We start from the raw sequence: 25,669 nt of genomic DNA, 5'->3' as shown, positions 1-25,669 counted from the left end.
ATTCCCGAGCCGACTAGGTCAGAAATCTGTCGTTGTGCCCTTGAGCAAGGCACATAAATCTAATTGCTCCTGTAAATCGCTCTGTATAAGAGCGTCTGCTAAATGACTCAAATTGAAAATATAAGTGGTTATGCTACACTTTTGCTTGGCTGCCTATTGGTTTATAACTTGCTTATAGGTTCATCCTAATACCTTGCTTCTGATTCCCTACGGTCAGGTTGAGGACTGTATGCCCCCATATGGACACATTGCTCCTCTACCTGATCAGTTTAATCTGCATGAACATGATGACTTCATCCCTTCATCCATGTGACATTTCCTCTCCTCCCTCTCTTCATCCCAGAACCAGAACCAGGGAGTTGGCAGTAGGAAGGAGGCTCCTCTCCCTAGTAAAGAAAATTGCTCCCCTGTAAGTACCTAGTTCACCTCACCATCCATCCCCTCCCCTCACTCAATAGACGGACTATTACTGTCCTACAGTATGGCAGAGCACAGCATGGCCCCAATGTAGCTATGATTTATTGAGCGAGAGGTGGGAAAAGATACAACTGCATTTTGGCTGGACTAGAACCAGCAACATCATTTTTGTGTGTCTGTGTCTGTTCCTGAATTAAATTGGGAATTCAGATATGGGGAGCCCTATTTAGAGGGGTAAGGGTTTAGCCAGGGTTGAACATAAAGCTTGGGTTAGATTATACCAAGATGTGTATGTTTAGTGTTATATCTGGTCTATGCCATGTCCCTCACTGTATTGCTGTGTATTTTGTTGTACGTGAAGCAAATATCTGTGTAAATCAGACATGAAAGAAATATTGAATATAATCTAAGATTAGAGTTATGAATAGGGTTAGGGTTGAGCTAGGTTGTAGACATGAAGCTAGGGTTAGGCCGGGTTAGCGTTAGGGTTTTGGCTAGGGTTAGGGTAATGGTTGCTCCTGTAAGTACAATGTATTACCGTTTTAAGGTTAGTGTTTGGGGTTTGTACTCTTATCCTTTCTATTCTACTCCTCTTTGGACCAGTAAGATGACGGAGCTCAGCCCAGGGTAACTCTGTCCCCCTGGGTAACTCTGTGTGTCAGTGTTTGAAGCAGCTGTGCTTATAATGAAAGTGACCCTTCTTCCTCCTAATGACAATGCTGCAGGTGAAGGCAGGCACCCTGGGGAGAGAGGCTGTAGAGTCCCCCCTGAATGTCACCACTGACAACATCACAACTCAAGTTACCAAGGTAACCCCTCCTGTCTCATTTCCGCCCTTTAAAAAAATAAAATAATTGACACTAATGAATATGTAACTTCATTTAAAAAACAAACAATTTTCCCCCTTTTCGTTGTATTCAATTGTTAGTTGTTACTATCTTGTCTCATCGCTGCAACTCCCCGTACAGGGAGACGAATGTTGAAATCCATGCGTCCTCTGAAACACAACCCAACCAAGCCGCACTGCTTCTTAACACAGCGCGCACCCAACCTGGAAGCCAGCCGCATCAATGTATTGGAGGAGACACTTTGGTGGATATCCTTGTCTCATTACGCACTAGTGACCCCTGTGGTAGGCCGGGTGCAGTGTGCGCTAACCAGCTCGCCAGGTGCAGATGAGACAAGGATATCCCTACCGGCCAAGCCCTCCCTAACCCGGACGATGCTAGGCCAATTGTGCGTTGACCTCCCGGCCGTGGCTGGCTGCGACAGAGCCTGGGCTCAAACCCAGAGTCTCTGGTGGTACAGCTAACACTGCGATGCAGTGCCCTAGACCACTGCGCCACCTGGGAGGCCTCCCAATATGTAACTTTTGGGGCAACCAAATTCACATAGAAATGTGAGTTATAGATCTATCATTCCACAGTTGAAGTTAGAATTTTATATACACTTAGGTTGGAGTCATTAAAACTAGTTTTTCAACCACTCCACAAATGTCTTGTTTAACAAACAATAGTTTTGGCAAGTCGGTTAGGACATCTACTTTGTGCATTGCACAAGTAATTTTTCCAACAATTGTTTACAGACAGATTAATTCACTGATACTTTCACTGTATCACAATTCCAGTGTGTCAGAAGTTTACATACACTAAGTTGACTGCCTTTAAACGACTTGGAAATTTCCAGAAAATGATGTCATGGCTTTAGAAGCTTCTGATGCGCTAATTGACATCTTTTGAGTTAATTGGAGGTGTACCTGTGGATGTATTTCAAGGCCCACCTTCAAACTCAGTGCCTCTTCAATTGACATCATGGGAAAATCTAAAGAAATCATCCAAGACCTCAGAAAAAACATTGTAGACCTCCACAAGTCTGGTTCATCCTTGGGAGAAATTTCCAAATGCCTGAAGGTACCACATTCATCTGAACAAACAATAGTATGCAAGTATAAACACCATGGGAACACGCAGCCGTCATACCGCTCAGGAAAGAGATGCGTTCTGTTTCCTCGAGATGAACGTACCTTGGTGCGAAAAGTGCAAATCAATCCCGGAACAACAGCAAAGGACCTTGTGAAGATGCTGGAGGATACAGGTAAGAAAGTATCTATATCCACAGTAAAACGAGTCCTATATCGACATAACCTGAAAGGCCGCTCAGTATGGACCGCCATAAAAAAACCAGACTACGGTTTTCAACTGCACATGGGTTCGAAGATTGTTCTTTTTGGAGAAATGTCCTCTTGTCTGATAAAAAAAAATAGAACTGTTTGGCCATAATGACCACTGTTATGTTCGGAGGAAAAAGGGGGAGGCTTGCAAGCTGAAGAACACCATCCCAACCGTGAAGCACGGGGGTGGCAGCATCATGTTGTGGGGGTGCTTTGCTGCAGGAGGGACTGGTGCACTTCACAAAATAGATGGCAGCATGAGGAAGGAAAATGATGTGGATATATTGAAGCAACATCTCAAGACATTACTCAGGAAGTTAAAGCTTGGTCGCAAATTGATCTTCCAAATGGACACTGACCCCAAGCCTACTTCCAAAGTTGTGGCCAAATGGCTTAAGGACAATAAAGTCAAGGTATTGGAGTGGCCATCACAAAGCCCTGACCTCAATCCTAGAGAAAATTTGTGGGCAGAACTGAAAAAGTGTGTTCGAGCAAGGAGTCCTACAAACCTGACTCCGTTACACCAGCTCTGTCAGGAGGAATGGGCCAAAATTCACCCAACATATTGTGAGAAGCTTGTGGAAGTCTACCCGAAACATTTGACCCAAGTTAAACAATTTAAAGGCAATGCTACCAAATACTAATTAAGCGTATTTAAACTTCTGACCCACTGGGAATGTGATGAAAGAAATAAAAGCTTAAATAAATAAATATCTCGACTATTATACTGACATTTCACAATCTTAGTCACACCCGAGTCACACCCTGACCTAACCAAACACAGAGAATAATAAGGATCTCTAAGGTCAGGGCGTGACAGCTGTAGATCTGTTCTATGTGCGCTCTTCCTGTGCTTCCCTGTCTCATGCTTTGTTTTTGTGTTTTACTTTTGGTTTTGTACATCAGCTTCAAACAGCTGGAAATACAATATTTTTGGTTATGGATAAAATACAGTACTAGGCAAAAGATTGAACACACCTACTCATTCAAGGTTTTTTTGTGTGACTATTTTATACATTGTAGAATAATAGTGAAGACATCGAAACTATGAAATAACACATGTTGTAAACAAAAAAGTGTTAAACAAATCCAAATATATTTTAGATTTTTCAAAGTTGCCACCCTTTGCCTTGATGACAGTTTTGCACACTCGTGTCATTCTCTCAACCAGCTTCATGAGGAATGCTTTATTAACCAACAGTCTTGAAGGAGTTCCCACATATCCTGAACACTTGTTGCCTGATTTTCCTTCACTCTTCGATCCAACTCATCCCAAACCATCTCAATTGGGTTGAGGTCGGGTGACTGTGGAGGCCAGGTCATCTGATGCAGCGCTCCATCGCTCTCCTTTTTGGTCAAATAGCCCTTACACAGCCTGGAGGTGTGTTTTGGGTCAATGTCCTGTTGAAAAGCAAATGATAGTCCCACTAAGCACAAACCAGATGGAATGGCGTATCACTGCAGAATGCTGTGGTGGCCATGCTGGTTAAGTGTGCCGTGAAATCTAAATAAATCACTGACAGCGTCACCAGCAATGCACCATCACACCTCCTCCTCCATGCTTCACGGTGGGAATTACACATGTGGAGATCATCCGTTCACCTACTCTGCGTTTCACAAAGACATGGCGGTTGTAACCAAAAATCTCAAATTTGGACTTATCAGACCAAAGGACAGATCTCCACTGGTCTAATGTACATTGCTTGTGTTTCTTGGCCCAAGCAAGTCTCTTCTTATTATTGGTGTCCTTTAGTACTGGTTAATTCAACTATGAAGGTCCTGATTGCCGCAGTCTCCTCTGAACAGTTGATGTTGAGATGTGTCTGTTACTTGAACTCTGTGAAGCATTTATTGGGCTGCAATCTGAGGTGCAGTTAACTGTTATGACTCTAGGGGGAGTTTTTTCATTTTTGGAAAAAAAACGTTCCTGTTTTAAACGGGATATTTTGTCAGGACAAGATGCTAGAATATGCATATAATTGACAGCTTAGGATAGAAAACACTCTAACGTTTCCAAAACTGAGTATAACAGAACTGATGTTGAAGGCGATAGCCTGAGAAAAATCCAATCCGGAAGTTCCCCATATTTTGAAAGCGCTGCGTTCCAATGAGTCCCTATTCAGCTGTGAATGTGCTATCAGCCATCTTACGCTTTCTACGTATTCCACAATGTGTCTACAGCATTGTGACGTAGTTTTACGCATTTATGTTGAAGAATAGCCGTAGGCGGCTACATTGCGCAAGTGGTCACCTGATGCCCCCAGAGAGATTCTCTGGGGGCATAAAATACAGAGGTAGCCATTACTCCAATCGGTCCTACCGAAAAACGAATTGTCCTGATGGATATATTATCGAATAGATATTTGAAAAACACCTTGAGGATTGATTATAAACAACGTTTGCCATGTTTCTGTCGATATTATGCAGCTAATTTGGAATATTTTTCGCCGTTTTCATGACTGCAGTTTCCGGGGATTTCTCAGCCAAACGTGAAGAACAAACAAGCTATTTCGCCTACAAAATTAATATTTTGGGAAAAAAGGAACATTTGTTATCTAACTGGGAGTCTCGTGAGTGACAACATCCATAGCTCATCACAGGTAAACGATTTAAGTTGATTGCTTTTCTGAATTCCGTGATGCTCTCTGCGCTTTTAACGGACCTCTGAGACTATCACAGTGCAGGTGCATTTATACAGAGACTTGATTACACACAGGTGGATTGATTTAGGCCAACATTGTGACTATCACAGCCATCTTTATACAGAGACTTGATTACACACAGGTGGATTGTATTTATCATCATTAGTCATTTAGGCCAACATTGGATTCAGCTGAGGTGGGAGACTCTGTCCAGAGATTCTCACTGAACTTCTGGAGAGAGTTTGCTGCACTGAAAGTAAAGGGGCTGAATAATTTTGCACGCCCAATTTTTCAGTTTTTGATTTGTTAAAAAAGTTTGAAATATCCAATAAATGTCTTTCCACTTCATGATTGTGTCCCACTTGTTGTTGATTCTTCACAAAAAAATACAGTTTTATATCTTTATGTTTGAAGCCTGAAATGTGGCAAAAGGTCGCAAAGTTCAAGGGGGCCGAATACTTTCGCAAGGCACTGTATTTCATTTGTGATTTTCATGAATAGGAATATTTTCTAGGGATATTTATGTCCGTTGCGTTATGCTAATTAGTGTCAGGCGATGATTACGCTCCCGCATGCGGGATGGGGAGTCAGTAGAGGATTCAATAGCCGATTTCTTAAGGCTGGTAATTTTAACGAACTTATCCTCTGCAGCAGAGGTAACTTTGTCTTCCTTTCCTGTGGCGGTCCTCATGAGAGCCAGTTTCATCATAGCACTTGATGGTTTTTGCTACTGCACTTGAATAAACTTTAAAAGTTCTTGACATTTTCCGCATTGACTGACCTTCACGTCTTAACATAATGACGGACTGTCGTTTCTCTTAGCTTATTTGAGCTGTTCTTGCCATAATTTTTGTATAATTTTTATTTATTTTTATTTCACCTTTATTTAACCAGGTAGGATAGTTGAGAACAAGTTCTCATTTACAACTACGACCTGGCCAAGATAAAGCATAGTAGTGTGAACAGACAACAACACAGAGTTACACATGGAGTAAACAATAAACAAGTCAATAACACAGTAAAAAAAAGAAATAGAAAAAAAAGAAAAGAAGAGTCTATATACATTGTGTGCAAAAGGCATGAGGAGGTAGGCAAATAATTACAATTTAGCAGATTAACACGAGTGATAAATGATCAGATGATCATGTGCAGGTAGAGATACTGGTGTGCAAGAGAGCAGAAGAGTAAATAAATAAAAACAGAATGGGGATGAGGTAGGTAAATTGGGTGGGCTATTTACAGATGGACTATGTACAGCTGCAGCGATTGGTTAGCTGCTCAGATAGCAGATGTTTAAAGTTGGTGAGGGAGATAAAAGTCTCCAACTTCAACGATTTTTGCAATTTGTTCCAGTCACAGGCAGCCGAGAACTGGAAGGAAAGGCAGCCAAATGAGGTGTTGGCTTTAGGGATGATCAGTGAGATACACCTGCTGGAGCGCGTGCTACGGGTGGGTCTTGCAATCATGACCAGTGAACTGAGATAAGGCGGAGTTTTATCTAGCATGGACTTGTAGATGACCTGGAGTCTGCATCCAGTTTTCTGAGTAGAGTATTGCAAGCTATTTTGTAGATGACATCGCCATAGGTAGGATAGTCAGTTTTACTAGGGTAAGTTTGGCGTCGTGAGTGAAGGAGGCTTTGTTGCGAAATAGGAAGCCGATTCTAGATTTGATTTTGGATTGGAGATGTTTGATATGAGTCTGGAAGGAGAGTTTACAGTCTAGCCAGACACCTAGGTACTTATAGATGTCGGAACTATCCAGGGTGGTGATGCTAGTCGGGCGTGCGGGTGCAGGAGGTTAGATAGCACAGTGTCCTAGGAAGGGCTAGAAGTATACAGAATGGTGTCGTCTGCGTAGAGGTGGATCAGGGATTCGCCCGCAGCAAGAGCAGCATCATTGATATATACAGAGAAAAGAGTCAGCCCGAGAATTGAACCCTGTGGCACCCCTGTAGAGACTGCCAGAGGACCGGACAACATGCCCTCCGATTTGACACACTGAACTCTGTCTGCAAGGTAGTTGGTGAACCAAGCAAGGCAGTCATTAGAAAAACCGAGGCTACTGAGTCTGCCGATAAGAATATGGTGATTGACAGAGTCGAAAGCCTTGGCCAGGTTGATGAAGATGGCTGCACAGTACTGTCTTTTATCGATGGCGGTTATGATATCGTTTAGTACCTTTAGCGTGGCTGAGGTGCACCCGTGACCGGCTCGGAAACCAGATTGCACAGCGGAGAAGGTACGGTGGGATTCGAGATGATCAGTGATCTGTTTGTTGACTTGGCTTTCGAAGACCTTAGATAGGCAGGGCAGGATGGATATAGGTCTGTAACAGTTTGGGTCCAGGGTGTCTCCCCCTTTGAAGAGGGGGATGACCGCGGCAGCTTTCAGTTCTTGGGGAACTCAGACGATATGAAAGAGATTGAACAGGCTGGTAATAGAGGTTGCGACAATGGCGGCGGATAGTTTCAGAAATAGAGGGTCCATATTGTCAAGCCCAACTGATTTGTACGGGTCCAGGTTTTGCAGCTCTTTCAGAACATCTGCTATCTGGATTTGGGTAAAGGAGAAGCTGGGGAGGCTTGGGCGAGTTGCTGCGGGAATAGCCAGGAGGAAGAAATGCTTGTTGAAGTTTTCGATTATCATGGATTTATCGGTGGTGACCGTGTTACCTAGCCTCAATGCAGTGGGCAGCTGGGAGGAGGTGCTCTTGTTCTCCAGGGACTTTACAGTGTCCCAGAACGTTTTGGAGTTAGAGCTACAGGATGCAAATTTCTGCTTGAAAAAGCTGGCCTTTGCTTTCCTGACTGACTGCGTGTATTGGTTCCTGACTTCCCTGAACAGTTGCATATAGCGGGGACTATTCGATGCAATTGCAGACCGCCACAGAATGTTTTTGTGCTGGCCGAGGGCAGTCAGGTCTGGAGTGAACCAGGGGCTAAATCTGTTCTTAGTTCTGCATTTTTTGAACGGAGCATGCTTATCAAAGATGGTGAGGAAGTTACTTTTAAAGAATGACCAGGCATCCTCAACTGACGTGATGAGGTCAATATCCTTCCAGGATACCCGTGCCAGGTCGATTAGAAAGGCCTGCTCGCAGAAGTGTTTGACAGTGATTAGGGGTGGTCGTTTGACTGTGGACCCGTAACGGATACAGGCAATGAGGCAGTGATTGCTGAGATCCTGATTGAAGACAGCAGAGGTGTATTTGGAGGGCAAGTTGGTCAGTAAACGTCTATGAGGGTGCCCTTGTTTACAGATTTCGGGTTGTACCTGGTGGACATGATGACTCCTTGCTGTCCCCAGTCCACTTGGCCATGCTGCTGCTCCAGTTTCAACTGTTCTGCCTTATTATTATTGACCATGCTGGTCATTTATGAACATTTGAACATTTTGGCCATGTTCTGTTATAATCTCCACCCGGCATAGCCAGAAGAGGACTGGCCACCCCACATAGCCTGGTTCCTCTCTAGGTTTCTTCCTAGGTTTTGGCCTTTCTAGGGAGTTTTTCCTAGCCACCGTGCTTCTACACCTGCATTGCTTGCTGTTTGGGGTTTTAGGCTGGGTTTCTGTACAGCACTTTGAGATATCAGCTAATGTATGAAGGGCTATATAAATACATTTGATTTGATGATTCCTTGATGATTTGTGTGAGATTGAGGGCATCTAGCTTAGATTGTAGGACTGCCAGGGTGTTAAGCATATTCCAGTTTAGGTCACCTAACAGAACAAACTCTGAAGCTAGATGGGAGGCGATCAATTCACAAATGGTGTCCAGGGCACAGCTGGGAGCTAAGGGGGGTCGGTAGCAGGCGGCAACAGTAAGAGACTTATTTCTGGAGAGATTAATTTTAAAAATTAGAATATGGACTTGGTCTTTTACCAAATAGGGCTCTCTTCTGTATACCACCCCTACCTTGTCACAACACAACTGATTGGCTGAAGCGCATTAAGAAGGAAAGAAATTTCACAAATGAACGTTTAACAAGGCACACCTGTTCATTGAAATGCATTCCAGGTGACTACCTCATGTAGCTGGTTGAGAGAATGCCAAGCATGTGCAAAGCTCTCATCAAGGCAAAGGGTGGCTACTTTGAAGAATCTTAAATTTAAAACACATTTTGATTTGTTTAACACTTTTTTGGTTACAACATGATTCCATATGTATTATTTCATGGTTTTGATGTCTTCACTATTATTCTACAATGTAGAAATTAGTAAATATAAAGAAAATCCCTTGAATGAGTAGGTGTGACCAAACTTTTGACTGGTACTGTGTGTCACAGTGGTTTAGACTGTACATTGATTCTCTGCACTACACTAGCATATTTTGTCACATAAACTGAAATTGAGCGAATTATTAGAGTTTTAGCAACCAATGGCAGAGCGATTTCAGCATAGTGCAACTTTAATAGTCTATTTATACATTATTGAGCTATGACATGAATTATCTGATCTGTAGCTTGATCTGTAGCTGTTGTTGAATGGACATGTGTGTGTTGTTTCAGACAGTGAAAGGTGGCTACTCCGAGACCAGGATTGAAAAAAGGATCATCATCACAGGAGATGATGACGTGGACCAACATCAGGTGAGTCAAAATCAAATCAAATGTTATTTGTCACATGTGCCAAATACAACAGGTGTTTCACCTTACAGTGAAAGGCTTACTTACAAGCCCTCAACCAACAATTCAGTTAAAAATTCCTATGAAAAATGAGAATAAGAAATAAAAGTATCAAATAATTTAGAGCAGCAGTAAAATAAAAATAGCGAGGCTATATACAGGGGGTAGCAGTACAGAGTCAACCGGGCACCGGTTAGTCAAGGTAATTTAGGTAGTATGTACATGTACAGTTGAAATCGGAAGTTTACATTCACCTTAGCCAAATACATTTAAACTCAGTTTTTCAATCCCTTACATTTAATCCTAGTAAAAATGCCCTGTTAGGATCACCATTTTATTTTGAGAATGTGAAATGTCAGAATAATAGTAGAGAGAATTATTTATTTCAGCTTTTATTGCTTTCATCACATTCCCAATGGGTCAGAAGTTTACATACACTCAATTAGTATTTGGTAGCATTACCTATAAATTGTTTAACTTGGGCCAAATGTTTCGGGTAGCCTTGACCAAAAATGACGATCTTTGTCCCCATGTGAAGTTGCAAACCGTAGTCTGGCTTTTTTTTAATGGCAGTTTTGGAGCAGTGGCTTCTTCCTTGCCTTTCAGGTTATGTCATTATAGGACTCGTTTTACTGTGGATATAGATACTTTTGTACCTGTTTCCTCCAGCATCTTCACAACGTCCTTTGCTGTTGTTCTGGGATTGATTTACACTTTTCGCACCAAAGTATGTTCATCTCTAGGAGACAGAATGCGTCTCCTTCCTGAGCGGTATGACAGCTGCGTGGTCCCATGGTGTTTATACTTGCGTACTAATGTTTGTACAGATGAACGTGGTACCTTCAGGCGTTTGGAAATTGCTCCCAAGGATGAACCAAGACTTGTGGAGGTCTACAATGTTTTTTTCTGAGGTCTTGGCTGATTTCTTAGAATTTTCCCATGATTTCAAGCAAAGAGTCACTGAGTTTGAAGGTAGGCCTTGAAATACATCCACAGGTACACCTCCAATTAACTCAAATGATGTCAATTAGCCTATCAGAAGCCATGACATAATTTTCTGGAATTTTCCAAGCGTTTTAAAGGCACAGTTATATGCCTTTTAGTTATATGTAAACTTCTGACCCACTGGAACTGTGATACAGTGAATTATAAGTGAAATAATCTGTCTGTAAACAATTGTTGAAAAATTACTTGTGCAATGCACAAAGTAGATGTCCTAACCGACTTGCCAAAACTATAGTTTGTTAACAAGAAATTTGTGGAGTGGTTGAAAAACTAGTTTTAATGACTCCAACCTAAGTGTATGTAAAATTCCGACTTCAACTGTAAGTAGAATGATAGATCTATAACTCACATTTCTATGCAACTTTGGTTGCCCCAAAGGTTACATATTGGGGGGCCTCCCGGGTGGCGCAGTGGTCTAGGGCACAAAGTAGATGTCCTAACCGACTTGCCGAAACTATAGTTTGTTTTACAAGAAATTTGTGGAGTGGTTGAAAACGAGTTTTAATGACTCTAACCTAAGTGTATGTGAACTTCCTACTTCAACTGTAGGTAGAGTTATTAAAGTGACTATGCATAGATAATAACAGAGAGTAGCAGCAGCGTAAAGGTGTGTGGGGGGCAATGCAAATAGTCTGATTAGATGTTCAGAAGACTTATGGCTTGGGGGTAGAAGCTGTTTAGAAGCCTCTTGGACCTAGACTTGGTGTTCCGGTACTGCTTTCCATGCGGTAGTTGAAAGAACAGTCTATGACTTGGGTTGGCTGCCTGGTATAGAGGTCCTGGATGGCAGGAAGCTTGGCCCCAGTGATGTACTGGGCCGTATGCACACACACTCTGTAGTGCCTTGCGGTCGGAGGCCGAGTAATTGCCTTACTAGGCAGTGATGCAATCAGTCAGGATGCTCTCGATGGTGCACCTTTTGAGGATCTGAGGACCCATGCCAAATCTTTTCAGTCTCCTGAGGGGAATAGGTTTTGTTGTGCACTCTTGTTTGAATTAGTTTGTTTGTGATGTGGACACCAAGGAACTTGAAGCTCACAACTTGCTCCACTACAGCCCCTTCGATGAGAATGGGGGCGTGCTCGGTCCTCCTTTTCCTGTAGTCCACAATCGTTTAATTTGTCTTGATCACGTTGAGAGAGAGGTTGTTGTCCTGGCACCGCACCTCCTCCCTATGATCAGGCCTATTACTGTTGTGTCATCGGCAAACTTAATGATGGTGTTGGAGTTGTGCCTGGCCGTGCAGTCATAAGTGAACAAGGAGTACAGGAGGGGACTGAGCACGCACCCCTGATGGGCTCCCGTGTTGAGGATCAGCGTGGAGGATGTATTGTTACCTACCCTTACCACCTGGGGGCTGCCCGTCAGGAAGTCCAGGATCCCGTTGCAGAGGGAGGTGTTTAGTCCCAGGGACTTTAGCTTAGTGATGAGCTTAGAGGGCACTATGGTGTTGAATGCTGAGCTGTAGTCAATGAATAGCATTCTCACATCAGTGTTCCTTTTGTCCAGGTGTGAAAGGGCAGTGTGGAGTGCAATAGAGATTGCATCATCTGTGTATCTGTTAAGCCAGAGTGCAAATTGGTGTGGGGCTAGGGTTTCTTGGATAATGGTGTTGATGTAAGCCATGACCAGCTTTTCAAAGCTCTTCATCGCTTCGAGTGCTATGGGTCGGTAGTCATTTATGCAGGTTACCTTAGTGTTCTTGGGCACTGGGACTATGTTGGTCTGCTTGAAACATGTTGGTTTTACAGACTCGGACAGGGAGAGGTTGAAAATGTCAGTGAAGACACTTGCCAGTTGGTCTGCTCATGTTCGGAGTACATGTCCTGGTAATCTGTCTGGCCTTGTGAATGTTGACCTGTTTAAAGATCTTACTCACATCGGCTGCAGAGAGGTTGTGATCACACAGTCGTATGGAACAGCTAATGCTCTCATGCATGTTACTTGCCTCGAAAAATAAGTTATTTAGCTCATCTGGTTGGTCGTGTAACTGGGCAGCTCTCGGCTGTGCTTCCCTTTGTAGTCTGTAATAGTTTGCAAGCCATTACTGAGTGATAATACTGTTGTAATACATTGTAAGGAGTCTTTCATGACACTCAAATACACTAATATTGTTGATTGCAAATTAATATGGTCCATTAATGTGAACTGTGGCCTTTGTCACACAGGCCCTTGCGATGGCGATACAGGAGGCCAAGCAGCAACACCCTGACATGCTGGTGACAAAAGCAGTGGTTGTCAGGGAAACAGAGTCTCCCACTGAGGAGCAACATAGGACATCTGAGGTACGTACAGAGCTGCATGTAAACATCACTGTCATGACACCATAGTATATTGCCTCAATAAGTAGAGATAGTGATTTAGAGAGAGTGTGTTTGTGTCTTTACTGTGTGTGTGTGTTTGTGTATGTACTGTGTGTGTTTGTGTCTGTATGTGTGTGTGTGTGTGTGTTTGTGTCTGTACTGTGTGTGTGTGTTTGTGTCTGTACTGTGGGTGTTTGTGTGTGTGTGTGTCTGTACTGTGGGTGTTTGTGTCTGTACTGTGTGTGTGTGTGTTTGTGTCTGTATTGTGTGTGTTTGTGTCTGTATTGTGTTTGTTTGTGTTGTGTGTGTCTGTATGTATGTGTGTGTGTGTGTTTGTGTCTGTACTGTGGTGTGTTTGTGTGTGTGTTTGTGTCTGTATTGTGTGTGTTTGTGTCTGTATCGTGTGTGTGTGTGTGTGTGTTTGTGTCTGTACTGTGTGTGTGTGTGTGTGTGTGTGTGTGTGTGTGTGTGTGTGTGTGTGTGTGTGTGTGTGTGTGTGTGTGTGTTGTGTGTCTGTACTGTGTGTGTGTGTTGTGTGTGTGTGTGTGTGTGTGTGTGTCTCTGTGTGTGTCTCTGTGTTTGTTTGTGTCTGTATTGTGTGTGTGTGTGTGAGTTTGTGTCTGTACTGTGTGTACTGTGTTGTGTGTGTGTTTGTGTCTGTACTTAGAGTGTGTGTGTGTGTGTGTGTGTGTGTGTGTGTGTGTGTGTGTGTGTGTGTGTGTGTGTGTGTGTGTGTGTGTGTGTGTGTGTGTGTGTGTGTTTGTGTCTGTACTGTGTGTGTGTACTGTGTGTGTGTGTGTTTGTGTCTGTACTGTGTGTGTGTGTGTGTCTGTACTGTGTGTTTGTGTGTGTGTGTGTGTCTGTACTGTGGGTGTTTGTGTGTGTGTGTGTCTGTACTGTGTGTGTGTTTGTGTCTGTATTGTGTGTGTTTGTGTCTGTATTGTGTGTGTGTGTTTGTGTTTGTGTCTGTTTGTGTGTTGTGTGTTTGTGTCTGTGTGTGTGTGTTTGTGTCTGTTTGTGTCTGTACTGTGGGTGTTTGTGTCTGTACTGTGTGTGTGTGTGTTTGTGTCTGTATTGTGTGTGTTTGTGTCTGTATTGTGTTTGTTTGTGTCTGTATTGTGTGTGTTTGTGTCTGTATTGTGTGTGTTTGTGTCTGTGTGTGTTTGTGTCTGTACTGTGTGTGTGTGTGTGTGTGTGTGTCTGTGTGTGTGTGTGTTTGTGTCTGTACTGTGTGTGTGTGTGTGTTTGTGTCTGTGTGTGTGTTTGTGTCTGTACTGTGTGTGTGTGTGTGTGTTTGTGTTTGTGTCTGTATTGTGTGTGTGTGTTTGTGTCTGTACTGTGTGTGTGTGTGTGTGTGTGTGTGTGTGTGTGTGTGTGTGTGTGTGTGTGTGTGTGTGTGTGTGTGTGTGTGTGTGTGTGTGTGTGTGTGTGTGTGTGTGTGTGTCTGTACTGTGGGTGTTTGTGTGTGTGTCTGTACTGTGTCTGTGTGTTTGTGTCTGTACTGTGTCTGTGTGTTTGTGTCTGTACTGTGTCTGTGTGTTTGTGTCTGTACTGTGTCTGTGTGTGTGTGTGTGTCTGTACTGTGTGTGTGTGTTTGCCTGGAAACCCTATGTTGAATTACATTAAATTCTACGTCAGCCAGAAATTTGCATTTGATTCAGCATTTGAAATTAGCATTTGAATGTCCCCTCACAACCTCTACAAGCCAGAATCTTGAATAAAATAGTTTAACTTACTTTACCGGTTGCCCTTGGGTTGGTCCTCCTGGCGCTAGGAATGTGAGACAATATAATTACATCAACTTTTCAAAGTTGTTGTTAATAAGTAGAGATAGTAATAAGTAGAGATAGTGGTAATGTGTTCAGATTCCTATCGCCTGATGCATGTGCAGGACCATGTAAACACGTGGACTAGCTAGGCAAGTATGCATGTATCTCCTGCACCCGGTTCAGGTGATTGAAATCTGAACGCACTACCAGCACTTTGAAAAGTAGATGTAATTATACTTTCCTGTGGATACATTGTCTCTCATTCCTACCTTCAAAAGGACCAACCATAAGGACAACCAGTAGTGTAAGTAGAATTCAATGCAATTCAACATCCGGCTTTGTGTGTGTGTGTGTGTGTGTTTTATAGGCTATTAGTTGGCTTTAGATATGTCATGTTATTAAAAACATCTTGTTTATCCCACTGGTGTCAGTCTGTTTCACAGGGCTGTCTGTTGCTTTCTCCCTGTTTCAGTCCTGATCGCTCATAGTAGTTCCTGGGAGTGGGGACAGGAAATTACTTGATCCTCCCGTCATCTCCATGACCACCCCCCACGCCAACGCCAACGCCGCAAGAGGGCTACAGCAACCTGCCCACAATGTATACTACAATACAACAGACCGACCGCGCTCCCAGAAACAATCCCTGTCTCCTCTACAACACAATATGCCTCCTCTCCTGTCCCTTTAACCAAAACCGACTGTGACGCCGCCTCTGACCCACGCTCAACCCCCCCCCCCCACCCCAACCCCTCTTCCTCTGGGAAATTCCCTTTTCCCTGGGATTTTTAGAACATGACCGTTCTCACAAATCTGAGAAATAGACTGCAGTGTTTATATCTCCCCAAGAGGTCTGACTTGTAAAGAATATGGCAGGAATAGGGCTAATATGTGTTGCCCCATGTTTAGCCATGGGATCTGTGAGAGATCAATATGGTGGTTCTGGTGTTCTACACCCCCAGACAGACTGTACATGTACAAACATAATGACATGTTAACGATTCATCACCTTTGATCAATGTAGTTCAATTAAATGATTAGTGATGAGGATGTAATCCATCTTGAGTTAAATCAGATCAACCTTCCCCCAGAACACATTGACTTACCTGTAACTACTGGTCATTTATTCGCCAGGAAGTCAATAATAGTCCAACCTTCAAAATTGCTCTCAGAAATGGTCACCATGGCGATGCCTGCTCAGTGCTGACATCATGCATGTAGCATGGGGATCGGGAATGGAGTGTGAGGAGAGGGGGTTGGGGGAGGGCTGCTCTGCAGGGGCCAGTGGGGATGGCTAGCCTTTAACGCTTGTTGTCACCAGTGTGACACATATATAAAACAGCTGTCTTACTAGCTTTTTAAACATTTGTAACAATAGAAGAATCCAATTTAAAGTCCAGTGTTTGCTTGTTTAAGAAATAAATAAAATAAATGTATCGATTAGCTTCTCATACTCACATGCATGGTTCTACATAGTTGAGGTAATGAACGATACGATACCGACCTGTCTAGGAACAGACGTCCACAAGAAGTGGTTAAGATGGCAGAACATTCAGACAAATCTATATCTGAAAGATTCTGTGGAATATACTTCTGCAATGTCTAGACACTGCATGTCAACCAAAGCTGATGGGACGATACTGACAGGAGAGTCAACTGAAGGAACACGTGGACAGACACTTCTACAACATCAAGAGACTATGAGTTGGGACTCCGCTTAGCATTCAGGTTATACTACTTCTATAGGCTCTGACTGTCGTTCTACGGCTAACAACAAACAGAATCCCCCCCCCCCACTCACCTCATCATGTTCTCCTTCCTTCGTCCTGCTGTTATAATTTCAGTCTGAAACGCTGGTCATGTAGGGCAAAAGTCAAATCACACCCTATTCACCATGTAGTGCACTACTTTATCCAAAATTAGTACACTCTACTGGGAAAAGGTTGTCATTTGAGACAAAGCCATAGTAGGACTCTTAAAGCAAAATGAGCGCTTTTCATTTCAAGTTTCAAATTATTTTATGAAATTTGAGGATATGTTTAAAAAAAGCTCTTATTTGAGTTGTCTTTGTCATGTTGTATGAGTTCTACGTTTGTATTTATAAGAATGGTGGTGAATGTGGGGTTTTTCCTTCCCTAAAAAGTATGTGTGTGATGACTTTTTCTGTACCCTCACAGACAAAGCCTGGATTCTTAAAGTGACAAGTTTAAGCCCAAACTCCATCCTCTTGGATAGTTAGACAGGAGATGAACCAGAACAGTTGGAACCTCATTTACGTTCCAGAACAGCAAGCAATGCCTCCATAACCCTGCCTGGCTTATCCTTGTATACACTCTTAGAGAAAAGGGTTATTTGGCTGTCCCCATAGGAAAACCCTTTTTGGTTCCAGGTTCCATCCTTTTTGGTTCCTCTTTTGAAAGGGTTCTACATGGAACCAAAAGTGTTCTTACCTGAAACCAAAAAGGGTTCTTCAAAGGGTTATTTTATGGGGACAGCCGAAAAAACACTTTTAGGTTCTAGATGGCATCTTTTTTTCTAAGCGTGTACATGTTCATAAATAATCTCTGCATAATATAATCTTAATCTATGCTGAACTGCTGAATATACACCAACCAGTCAGTCAGTTTGAGAAGAAAAAAAACCGATGCTGGAACAAACTGTTGAATTTACATACTATGCATTGTTCCCTGTGTGGACTAACTATGAAACATAACTGAGGATAACCAGATTCATTTTTGGAGCGTCGATCTGCGTTTATCATCTCCGATGTGATATTAATTAATTACAGCGGTCAATTTTTAACTGCTTGTGAGACTTGCAATAATTGTCTCTCTGTAGCCACCTGATGCTATTGTAATCCATTATCAGTCTACTTAAAGGAGAAAACTGTGAACTGTCTGCATATGAAAAGTATTACCAAAATGTTCCAAGATGGAGTTGAAACTAGAAGTTGAGCTCATCCACACGGAGTCTCCGTGGCTTTGTCACCATGCTTGTCAAAACGACTCCACTCTCACTACACCCTGAAGTAACAGAGGGGATCCCTTAAACGTTATCTTACCTGCTGTAGAGTTGTCTTTGTGAAACAGACAGCCTCAACACTTCTTTTGTATATTTTATTTCATTTTATCTAGTCAAATGACACTGGATTGTTGTTTAGGCACTTGCTTGTGGTGATAGGCAGCGACGATATTGTTAGAAGTGTGTGGTGTCGCTATATTGGACACACACCTCTCAAAATGATGACTTGCTGTATAGACAATAAGAAAGAAGTTGCCCTGTAAAGCTGATGTGCTGTTTTTTAAAGGTGGGAGTCATTGTATGCAAATGAACATAAATACTTCTATGTGTGCATATCATTACAAATATACCGGAAGAGTGGGATGAAGTTGTGCTGATTTCATAATAGAGGATTAACAGATGTTCTATGTTAAGACTGCAGACCACTTGTGCGGTCTTATACAGTGCAATGGTGATACTGATGATGGGTGCCTTACTGTTGGATTCACCGCCACTGGAAACCATGTCATTGATTATTTTGTCTACTTGTGATCTACTGACATTTCAGCCATCCACTCTCCATGTGGTGAGGTCTCGACCTCTTCCGGAGCCCTGGATGACATCACCTTTACTGTCAAAGGTGTGGGCCGTTTGCAGTCTCTTTACCTGCTCATTAATGTCCCATGTAATGATTGGGAAATACTTATGATAAGCTATGATACTCGTTCAGTGGTAGGAATAATAAGAATTGGAACTAAAATCCATTGAAGAGCAGAAAGATTACAAACACAAGGCCTAATAGGACAGAACTACTATGAGTGGCTGACTCCATAGACTCGCGTGAAGCACTATCCGTTCCACTCTTCCTTTTCCATCCTTCAATTCACCTCAACCTTTTGCTCTTCATTCCCCAAGTGTGTGGTGGTGTGTGTTTGCTGTATTTGCATTCAATTTAAATGGAAAACATACATAAATAAATGTCTCATTGCGATTCACATTGTCTCTGTAATTTCATGATGAAAACATATACTGCCAGATGTGAAAACAGGTAAAGGTCTTGAGACTGTAAGCACAGTACATTTCATTTGTTTAGTATCCTGCATTGCCATCTTGTGGCTCTTAACGGAATTGCAATTGATAATAAGATTACAGTAGTATAACATTCCATTGAGTATAATCATCAAAAGCCTCAAATTAAGATATTAATTAAAATGGTTATTGCTCTACCTAATTACTGCCAAGTGCCAATTTATATTTTCTTCTCATTTTGAACATTTTGACTGTCACTGGATATCTCGAAATTAAGCATGCGACACCACCTAGTGGATTCATGGTGAATGACAAAATAATGAATACAGATTACAGTACATTGAATAAGCATAGAGAAATAAATCCATTGAATTTCACTCACTTCTATAAATCAATAAACTTTATTCAATAACACAGTATAAACAAACAACAGCAAAAAAACAGAACTTGACATGGAGTAAATGGATAGTTGTACCGGTAAGTCCCAAAGGGTGTAGGCCTACAGGAGGACATACCTGTCTGAGTCAGAAGCCCAGACTTAGTGGGTTAACGGGTAGAGATGCACAAACCTGCTCTCTTTGCGTGGTCTCAAGCCATTCAGTCAATTAGCAGATGTACAGAAAAAGGCAAACACATTCATGCTAAGCGACATTTAGCTACTGTATGAAACGTTTGTGTTATTACATAAAAACCAAGTTAATCAGCTCTTTAGAAAGGTTTTCATTGTATACAAATGATCTGAAGTGTACAAAAAAGTATATTACACATTTCTCATGATTCCTGCCTAAACTTCCCTTTGAAAGTACTACAAACTACCTGCACTTTTGACTTCTTCACTGGACTACAAGCTACATACGCAATGTACTGTACCAGTTTCAAACAGCATCAGAAGACTATGGGAAAGGAAAGGATCATCAGCAGCATTTGTCTTTTAGTAAGGATGCAGTCAGTGAACCCACTAAAATGTCCCAGGCTTCCCACGTTGCCCTTAAACCATACTGAACAGCACCATGCTGTTGAAACACACCACTCCTTCATACAGAATGACAAGAGCCAGGAGGTTTTCCTGGCGAGGCCACAGGGTCAGGAAAAAACCCTAGCCCTAACTACAATATATAACTAGGACAATGAGGTTTTCCTGGCGAGGCCACAGGGTCAGGAAAAAACCTTGGCCCTAACTACAACATACAGTGCCTTGCAAAAGTATTCGGCCCCCTTGAACTTTGCGACCTTTTGCCACATTTCAAGCTTCAAACATAAAGATATAAAACTGTATTTTTTTGTGAAGAATCAACAACAAGTGGAACACAATCATGAAGTGGAACGACATTTATTGGATATTTCAAACTTTTTTTAACAAATCAAAAACTGAAAAATTGGGAGTGCAAAATTATTCAGCCCCTTTACTTTCAGTGCAGCAAACTCTCTCCAGAAGTGCAATGAGGATCTCTGAATGATCCAATGTCTCCGTATAAATGCACCTGCACTGTGATAGTCTCAGAGGTCCGTTAAAAGCGCAGAGAGCATCATGAAGAACAAGGAACACACCAGGCAGGTCCGAGATACTGTTGTGAAGAAGTTTAAAGCCGGATTTGGATACAAAAAGATTTCCCAAGCTTTAAACATCCCAAGGAGCACTGTGCAAGCGATAATATTGAAATGGAAGGAGTATCAGACCACTGCAAATCTACCAAGACCTGGCCGTCCCTCTAAACTTTCAGCTCATACAAGGAGAAGCCTGATCAGAGATGCAGCCAAGAGGACCATGATTACTCTGGATGAACTGCAGAGATCTACAGCTGAGGTGGGAGACTCTGTCCATAGGACAACAATCAGTCGTATATTGCACAAATCTGGCCTTTACGGAAGAGTGGCAAGAAGAAAGACATTTCTTAAAGATATCCATAAAAAGTGTTGTTTAAAGTTTGCCACAAGCCACCTGGGAGACACACCAAACATGTGGAAGAAGGTGCTCTGGTCAGATGAAACCAAAATTGAACTTTTTGGCAACAATGCAAAACGTTATGTTTGGCGTAAAAGCAACACAGCTCATCACCCTGAACACACCATACCCACTGTCAAACATGGTGGTGGCAGCATCATGGTTTGGGCCTGCTTTTCTTCAGCAGGGACAGGGAAGATGGTTAAAATTGATGGGAAGATGGATGGAGCCAAATACAGGACCATTCTGGAAGAAAACCTGATGGAGTCTGCAAAAGACCTGAGACTGGGACGGAGATTTGTCTTCCAACAAGACAATGATCCAAAACATAAAGCAAAATCTACAATGGAATGGTTCAAAAATAAACATATCCAGGTGTTAGAATGGCCAAGTCAAAGTCCAGACCTGAATCCAATCGAGAATCTGTGGAAAGAACTGAAAACTGCTGTTCACAAATGCTCTCCATCCAACCTCACTGAGCTCGAGCTGTTTTGCAAGGAGGAATGGGAAAAAATTCAGTCTCTCGATGTGCAAAACTGATAGAGACATACCCCAAGCGACTTAATGCTGTAATCGCAGCAAAAGGTGGCGCTACAAAGTATTAACTTAAGGGGGCTGAATAATTTTGCATGCCCAATTTTTCAGTTTTTGATTTGTTAAAAAAGTTTGAAATATCCAATAAATGTCTTTCCACTTCATGATTGTGTCCCACTTGTTGTTGATTCTTCACAAAAAAATACAGTTTTATATCTTTATGTTTGAAGCCTGAAATGTGGCAAAAGGTCGCAAAGTTCAAGGGGGCCGAATACTTTCACAATGCAGGTATAACTAGGACAATGAGGTTTTCCTGGCGAGGCCACGGGGTCAGGAAAAAACCCTGGCCCTAACTATAATATATAACTAGGACAAGGAGATTTTCTTGACTACATAACTTGGCCCTAAGAATGACCATAGGAATATACATTGGATGGTAATAACTCAAACCCCTACAACCTGTCTATTGATGCAGTGTGTGATGCAGCTACACATCATACAGCACCTGTATAACAGACTTCTAGGTTTCTAATAGTTATTGATATATATATATATATAAGTTTAAGGCTCTTTAAGGACCTGAGGGTTTTGAACATATGATGAGGCACACACAAGGCAAAGAATAGAATAGCTACAGAGTAGACACACGGCTAACTGAGAGGATGAATAGAATAGCTACAGAGTAGACATACGGCTTATCAGAGGATGGATACAATAGCTACAGAGTAGACACATGGCTAACTGAGAGGATGAGATAGAATAGCTACAGAGTAGACACATGGCTAACTGAGAGGATGAGATAGAATAGCTACAGAGTAGACACATGGCTAACTGAGAGGATGGGATAGAATAGCTACAGAGTAGACATACGGCTTATCAAAGGATGAATAGAATAGCTACAGAGTAGACACTCGGCTAACTTGAGAGGATGAGATAGAATAGCTACAGAGTAGTTATACGGCTAACTGAGAGGATGAATAAAATAGCTACAGAGTAGACATACGGCTTATCAGAGGATGAAAACAATAGCTACAGAGTAGACACATGGCTAACTGAGAGGATGAGATAGAATAGCTACAGAGTAGACACACGGCTAACTGAGAGGATGAGATAGAATAGCTACAGAGTAGACATACGGCTTATCAAAAGATGAATAGAATAGCTACAGAGTAGACATATGGCTAACTGAGAGGATGAATAGAATAGCTACAGAGTAGACACATGGCTAACTGAGAGGATGAATAGAATAGCTACAGAGTAGACACATGGCTAACTGAGAGGATGAATAGAATAGCTACAGAGTAGACACATGGCTAACTGAGAGGATGAATAGAATAGCTACAGAGTAGACATACGGCTTATCAGAGGATTAATAGAATAGCTACAGAGTAGACACTCGGCTAACTGAGAGGATGAATAGAATAGCTACAGAGTAGACACATGGCTAACTGAGAGGATGAGATAGAATAGCTACAGAGTAGACATACGGCTTATCAGAGGATTAATAGAATAGCTACAGAGTAGACATACGGCTAACTGAGAGGATGAATAGAATAGCTACAGAGTAGACATACGGCTAACTGAGAGGATGAATAGAATAGCTACAGAGTAGACACATGGCTAACTGAGAGGATGAATAGAATAGCTACAGAGTAGACACATGGCTAACTGAGAGGATGAATAGAATAGCTACAGAGTAGACACATGGCTAACTGAGAGGATGAATAGAATAGCTACAGAGTAGACACATGGCTAACTGAGAGGATGAATAGAATAGCTACAGAGTAGACACATGGCTAACTGAGAGGATGAATAGAATAGCTACAGAGTAGACATATGGCTAACTGAGAGGATGAATAGAATAGCTACAGAGTAGACACATGGCTAACTGAGAGGATGAATAGAATAGCTACAGAGTAGACACATGGCTAACTGAGAGGATGAATAGAATAGCTACAGAGTAGACACATGGCTAACTGAGAGGATGAGATAGAATAGCTACAGAGTAGACACATGGCTAACTGAGAGGATGAGATAGACAGCCATATGAGGGTCCAGTCACCAGTGCAATTAAATGGCCAAGGTTGAGGAACTTGTGGAAGATGGGACTTCAAAGCAGTGAGAGTGAATAAAGTCACTCTCATCCTTTAACATAATGTCACATTTTTGTTAAGTCAAATTTTTCCTCAGGCATCAGTGCAATGTTTTATGGAGTAATAAAAAAATAGTTAGCAATACACACATTTCAGTGTTAACAATTCATACGTTTCTAAGAAGACTGAACTATGGTCTTTGCTTGACATGAAACCACAGTTACAGGTTAATTTTTGACCAAAAAATGCTCTTCACTTTAGACAACAAAAGTGCTCTTTCCAACAAACTGAAAACTTAAAAAATGTATCTGTAAGTAAGTATGGGAATACACTGAACTCCACTCAACCTTGCCTTTTCTACAAAGCCCAGAGTGATTATGAATTGGTTTCAAAATAAATCTATAAAAGCTAGACATATCATACAAAAGATGCATATAAGACATTTTAATGAAAGCTGCTTTGGTAACAACAGAGTCAAGACATGGGTCGATTTCCTGTTCTCGCCGGCCGGCGGGGTGTTGGAAGCAGGGCCCCTTCTCTCCTTCTCATCTCAATGACTTTGCTTTCCAACGTTGCTCGTCCTCCTGCCTCTAAAACCTAAATGAATGGATCTAGTTACACCAGACGGAGGGTGTTTGTGTTCCGTTGTTGAGTTGCCTCCACATCAGATGCAATGTTCACTGGGAGCGCTTTGTCATAACGATGTTCGCGCTGTGAAAGACAATGCTATTGTACTGAGGGCTGATAAAGTAGAGACCTTGGTCGCCGAGCCAATTGCATTGGGACCTGAAAAACATGAAAATAAATGGGCTTTGTTAGTCTGTCCGTTTACGCATAAAAAGACAAGCAGCCTAGTTGGCAATTCATTGTTGAAGGCTTTTTGTGCTATTACATGCTTTGGTGATCAAACCTTGGGCATATTTACATACATTTCTGAATACAAACATGTATTTAGGCCAGGATTCAATCCGATCGCGCTTTGTCAGCTATCCACCTTTTAAAGGCAATGTTCCCGCGATCATATTGAATCCTGCCTGACAAGATGTTGTGTGTGTGTACCAAATAGTCCCCACTCTATCTGTTCTTTTTGAAGGCTTAGCGACACAAAACATTCAGGTCCCTAGTCATGACAATAAACCAGTATTGGCAATAGCTCTAAGCAACACCATTGAGATCATTGAAGTGTGAGGGAGCAGTCCACTATTGACTGACCTGGTATTCTGGGGATGGTGATCTGTCTGCTACTGCTCCCCTCTCCTCCTTCTCCAAATGGTTTGATCTGGATGAAGTACTCCTCATTCATAGGCAGGGAGAGCTCCACCGTTGTTGTGTTGGTTTCCATGACACTAGGGCGGCTGTGTCGGTTACGCTTGTAGAGCACCTAGAGACGGACCATACAGGTAAAAGGTCACCGGGAGAAACCATGACAACAGGCACTATTTCTAACTAAATCATTGTAGTCAATGCTTCGGTTTCCACTAGATAGCACAAACACAAAGTCAAATTTGAAAGGTCACCTAGGTGAAACCATGGCAACGAGCACTATTCCTAACTAAATCAATCGAGCACTATTCCTAACTAAACTAAGTCAGGGCTTAGGTTATCACTAGATAGCACAGCCACAAAATTGAAATCAGATAAATTGTAGAAGCAGGGTTTATGACTTTGTGGCTGTGTTAACCAGTGACGACAAAATGGTTCCTTACTTTGTAGCCAGTGACCTCTGACTCATTTTCCAGGGCCTTGACTTGCTCCCAGTTCAGGATTATCTTGGAATTCAATGTGTTCCACATCACTTTCACCGGGGGCTGGCTGGGCGCTGAGGGACACAGACACATGTAGATGAAGATCACAAGATCTCCAATAAGTCAGTGGAAACAACCTCTCTAAGGCAGGGTTGATGCTTACGTGGTTTCTTGGTGGTGACATTGACAGTGACACTAGGAGGCCCAGCCCCGGCCGTGTTGTACGCTCTCACTGTGACGTAGTAAGTGTTACTTCCTCTCACCCCTCGGATAATGGCTGACGTCTGGTTCCCTACCGTCCTCTGGACACTGGCTGCCTCCTCCTTCTCTCTCTTCTCCCAGTACCTCAACTGAGACCAGATAGACAGAGGATAACCAGGGACATTAATGCAGACA

At 42.3% G+C, this 25,669-nt stretch overlaps 2 protein-coding genes across 8 annotated transcripts in view; one reads left to right on the top strand and one right to left on the bottom strand.

Annotated features, from left to right (window-relative positions):
• Positions 1 to 18,925, top strand: part of LOC135540236 (band 4.1-like protein 1) — a 182,622-nt gene extending 163,697 nt beyond the window's left edge. For 6 of the 7 annotated variants that reach the window (XM_064966754.1, XM_064966758.1, XM_064966757.1 and 3 more), the window contains 5 exons: positions 344 to 409; positions 1,143 to 1,226; positions 9,740 to 9,820; positions 13,030 to 13,146; positions 15,406 to 18,925. In XM_064966754.1, coding sequence (XP_064822826.1) covers positions 344 to 409; positions 1,143 to 1,226; positions 9,740 to 9,820; positions 13,030 to 13,146; positions 15,406 to 15,411 — 354 coding nt within the window. In that variant the 3' untranslated portion in view covers positions 15,412 to 18,925. Of the gene's footprint in view, positions 1 to 343; positions 410 to 1,142; positions 1,227 to 1,385; positions 1,716 to 9,739; positions 9,821 to 13,029; positions 13,147 to 15,405 lie in introns of those variants that run through there. The other variant, XM_064966756.1, reaches the window with a different exon arrangement.
• Positions 18,926 to 21,277: 2,352 nt separating this feature from the next.
• LOC135540235 (contactin-4-like) overlaps positions 21,278 to 25,669 on the bottom strand; it is a 221,377-nt gene continuing 216,985 nt past the window's right edge. The window contains exons 19-22 of the mRNA XM_064966751.1: positions 25,437 to 25,623; positions 25,235 to 25,347; positions 24,741 to 24,909; positions 21,278 to 24,314 (exon numbers count right to left, since the gene is read on the bottom strand). Coding sequence (XP_064822823.1) covers positions 24,223 to 24,314; positions 24,741 to 24,909; positions 25,235 to 25,347; positions 25,437 to 25,623 — 561 coding nt within the window. The 3' untranslated portion in view covers positions 21,278 to 24,222. The remainder of the gene's footprint in view (positions 24,315 to 24,740; positions 24,910 to 25,234; positions 25,348 to 25,436; positions 25,624 to 25,669) is intronic.

The sequence above is a fragment of the Oncorhynchus masou genome, chromosome 5 (assembly GCF_036934945.1).
Source record: "Oncorhynchus masou masou isolate Uvic2021 chromosome 5, UVic_Omas_1.1, whole genome shotgun sequence".
NCBI classification, from domain to species: domain Eukaryota; kingdom Metazoa; phylum Chordata; class Actinopteri; order Salmoniformes; family Salmonidae; genus Oncorhynchus; species Oncorhynchus masou.
This window is presented reverse-complemented; position numbering and strand designations above follow the sequence as displayed.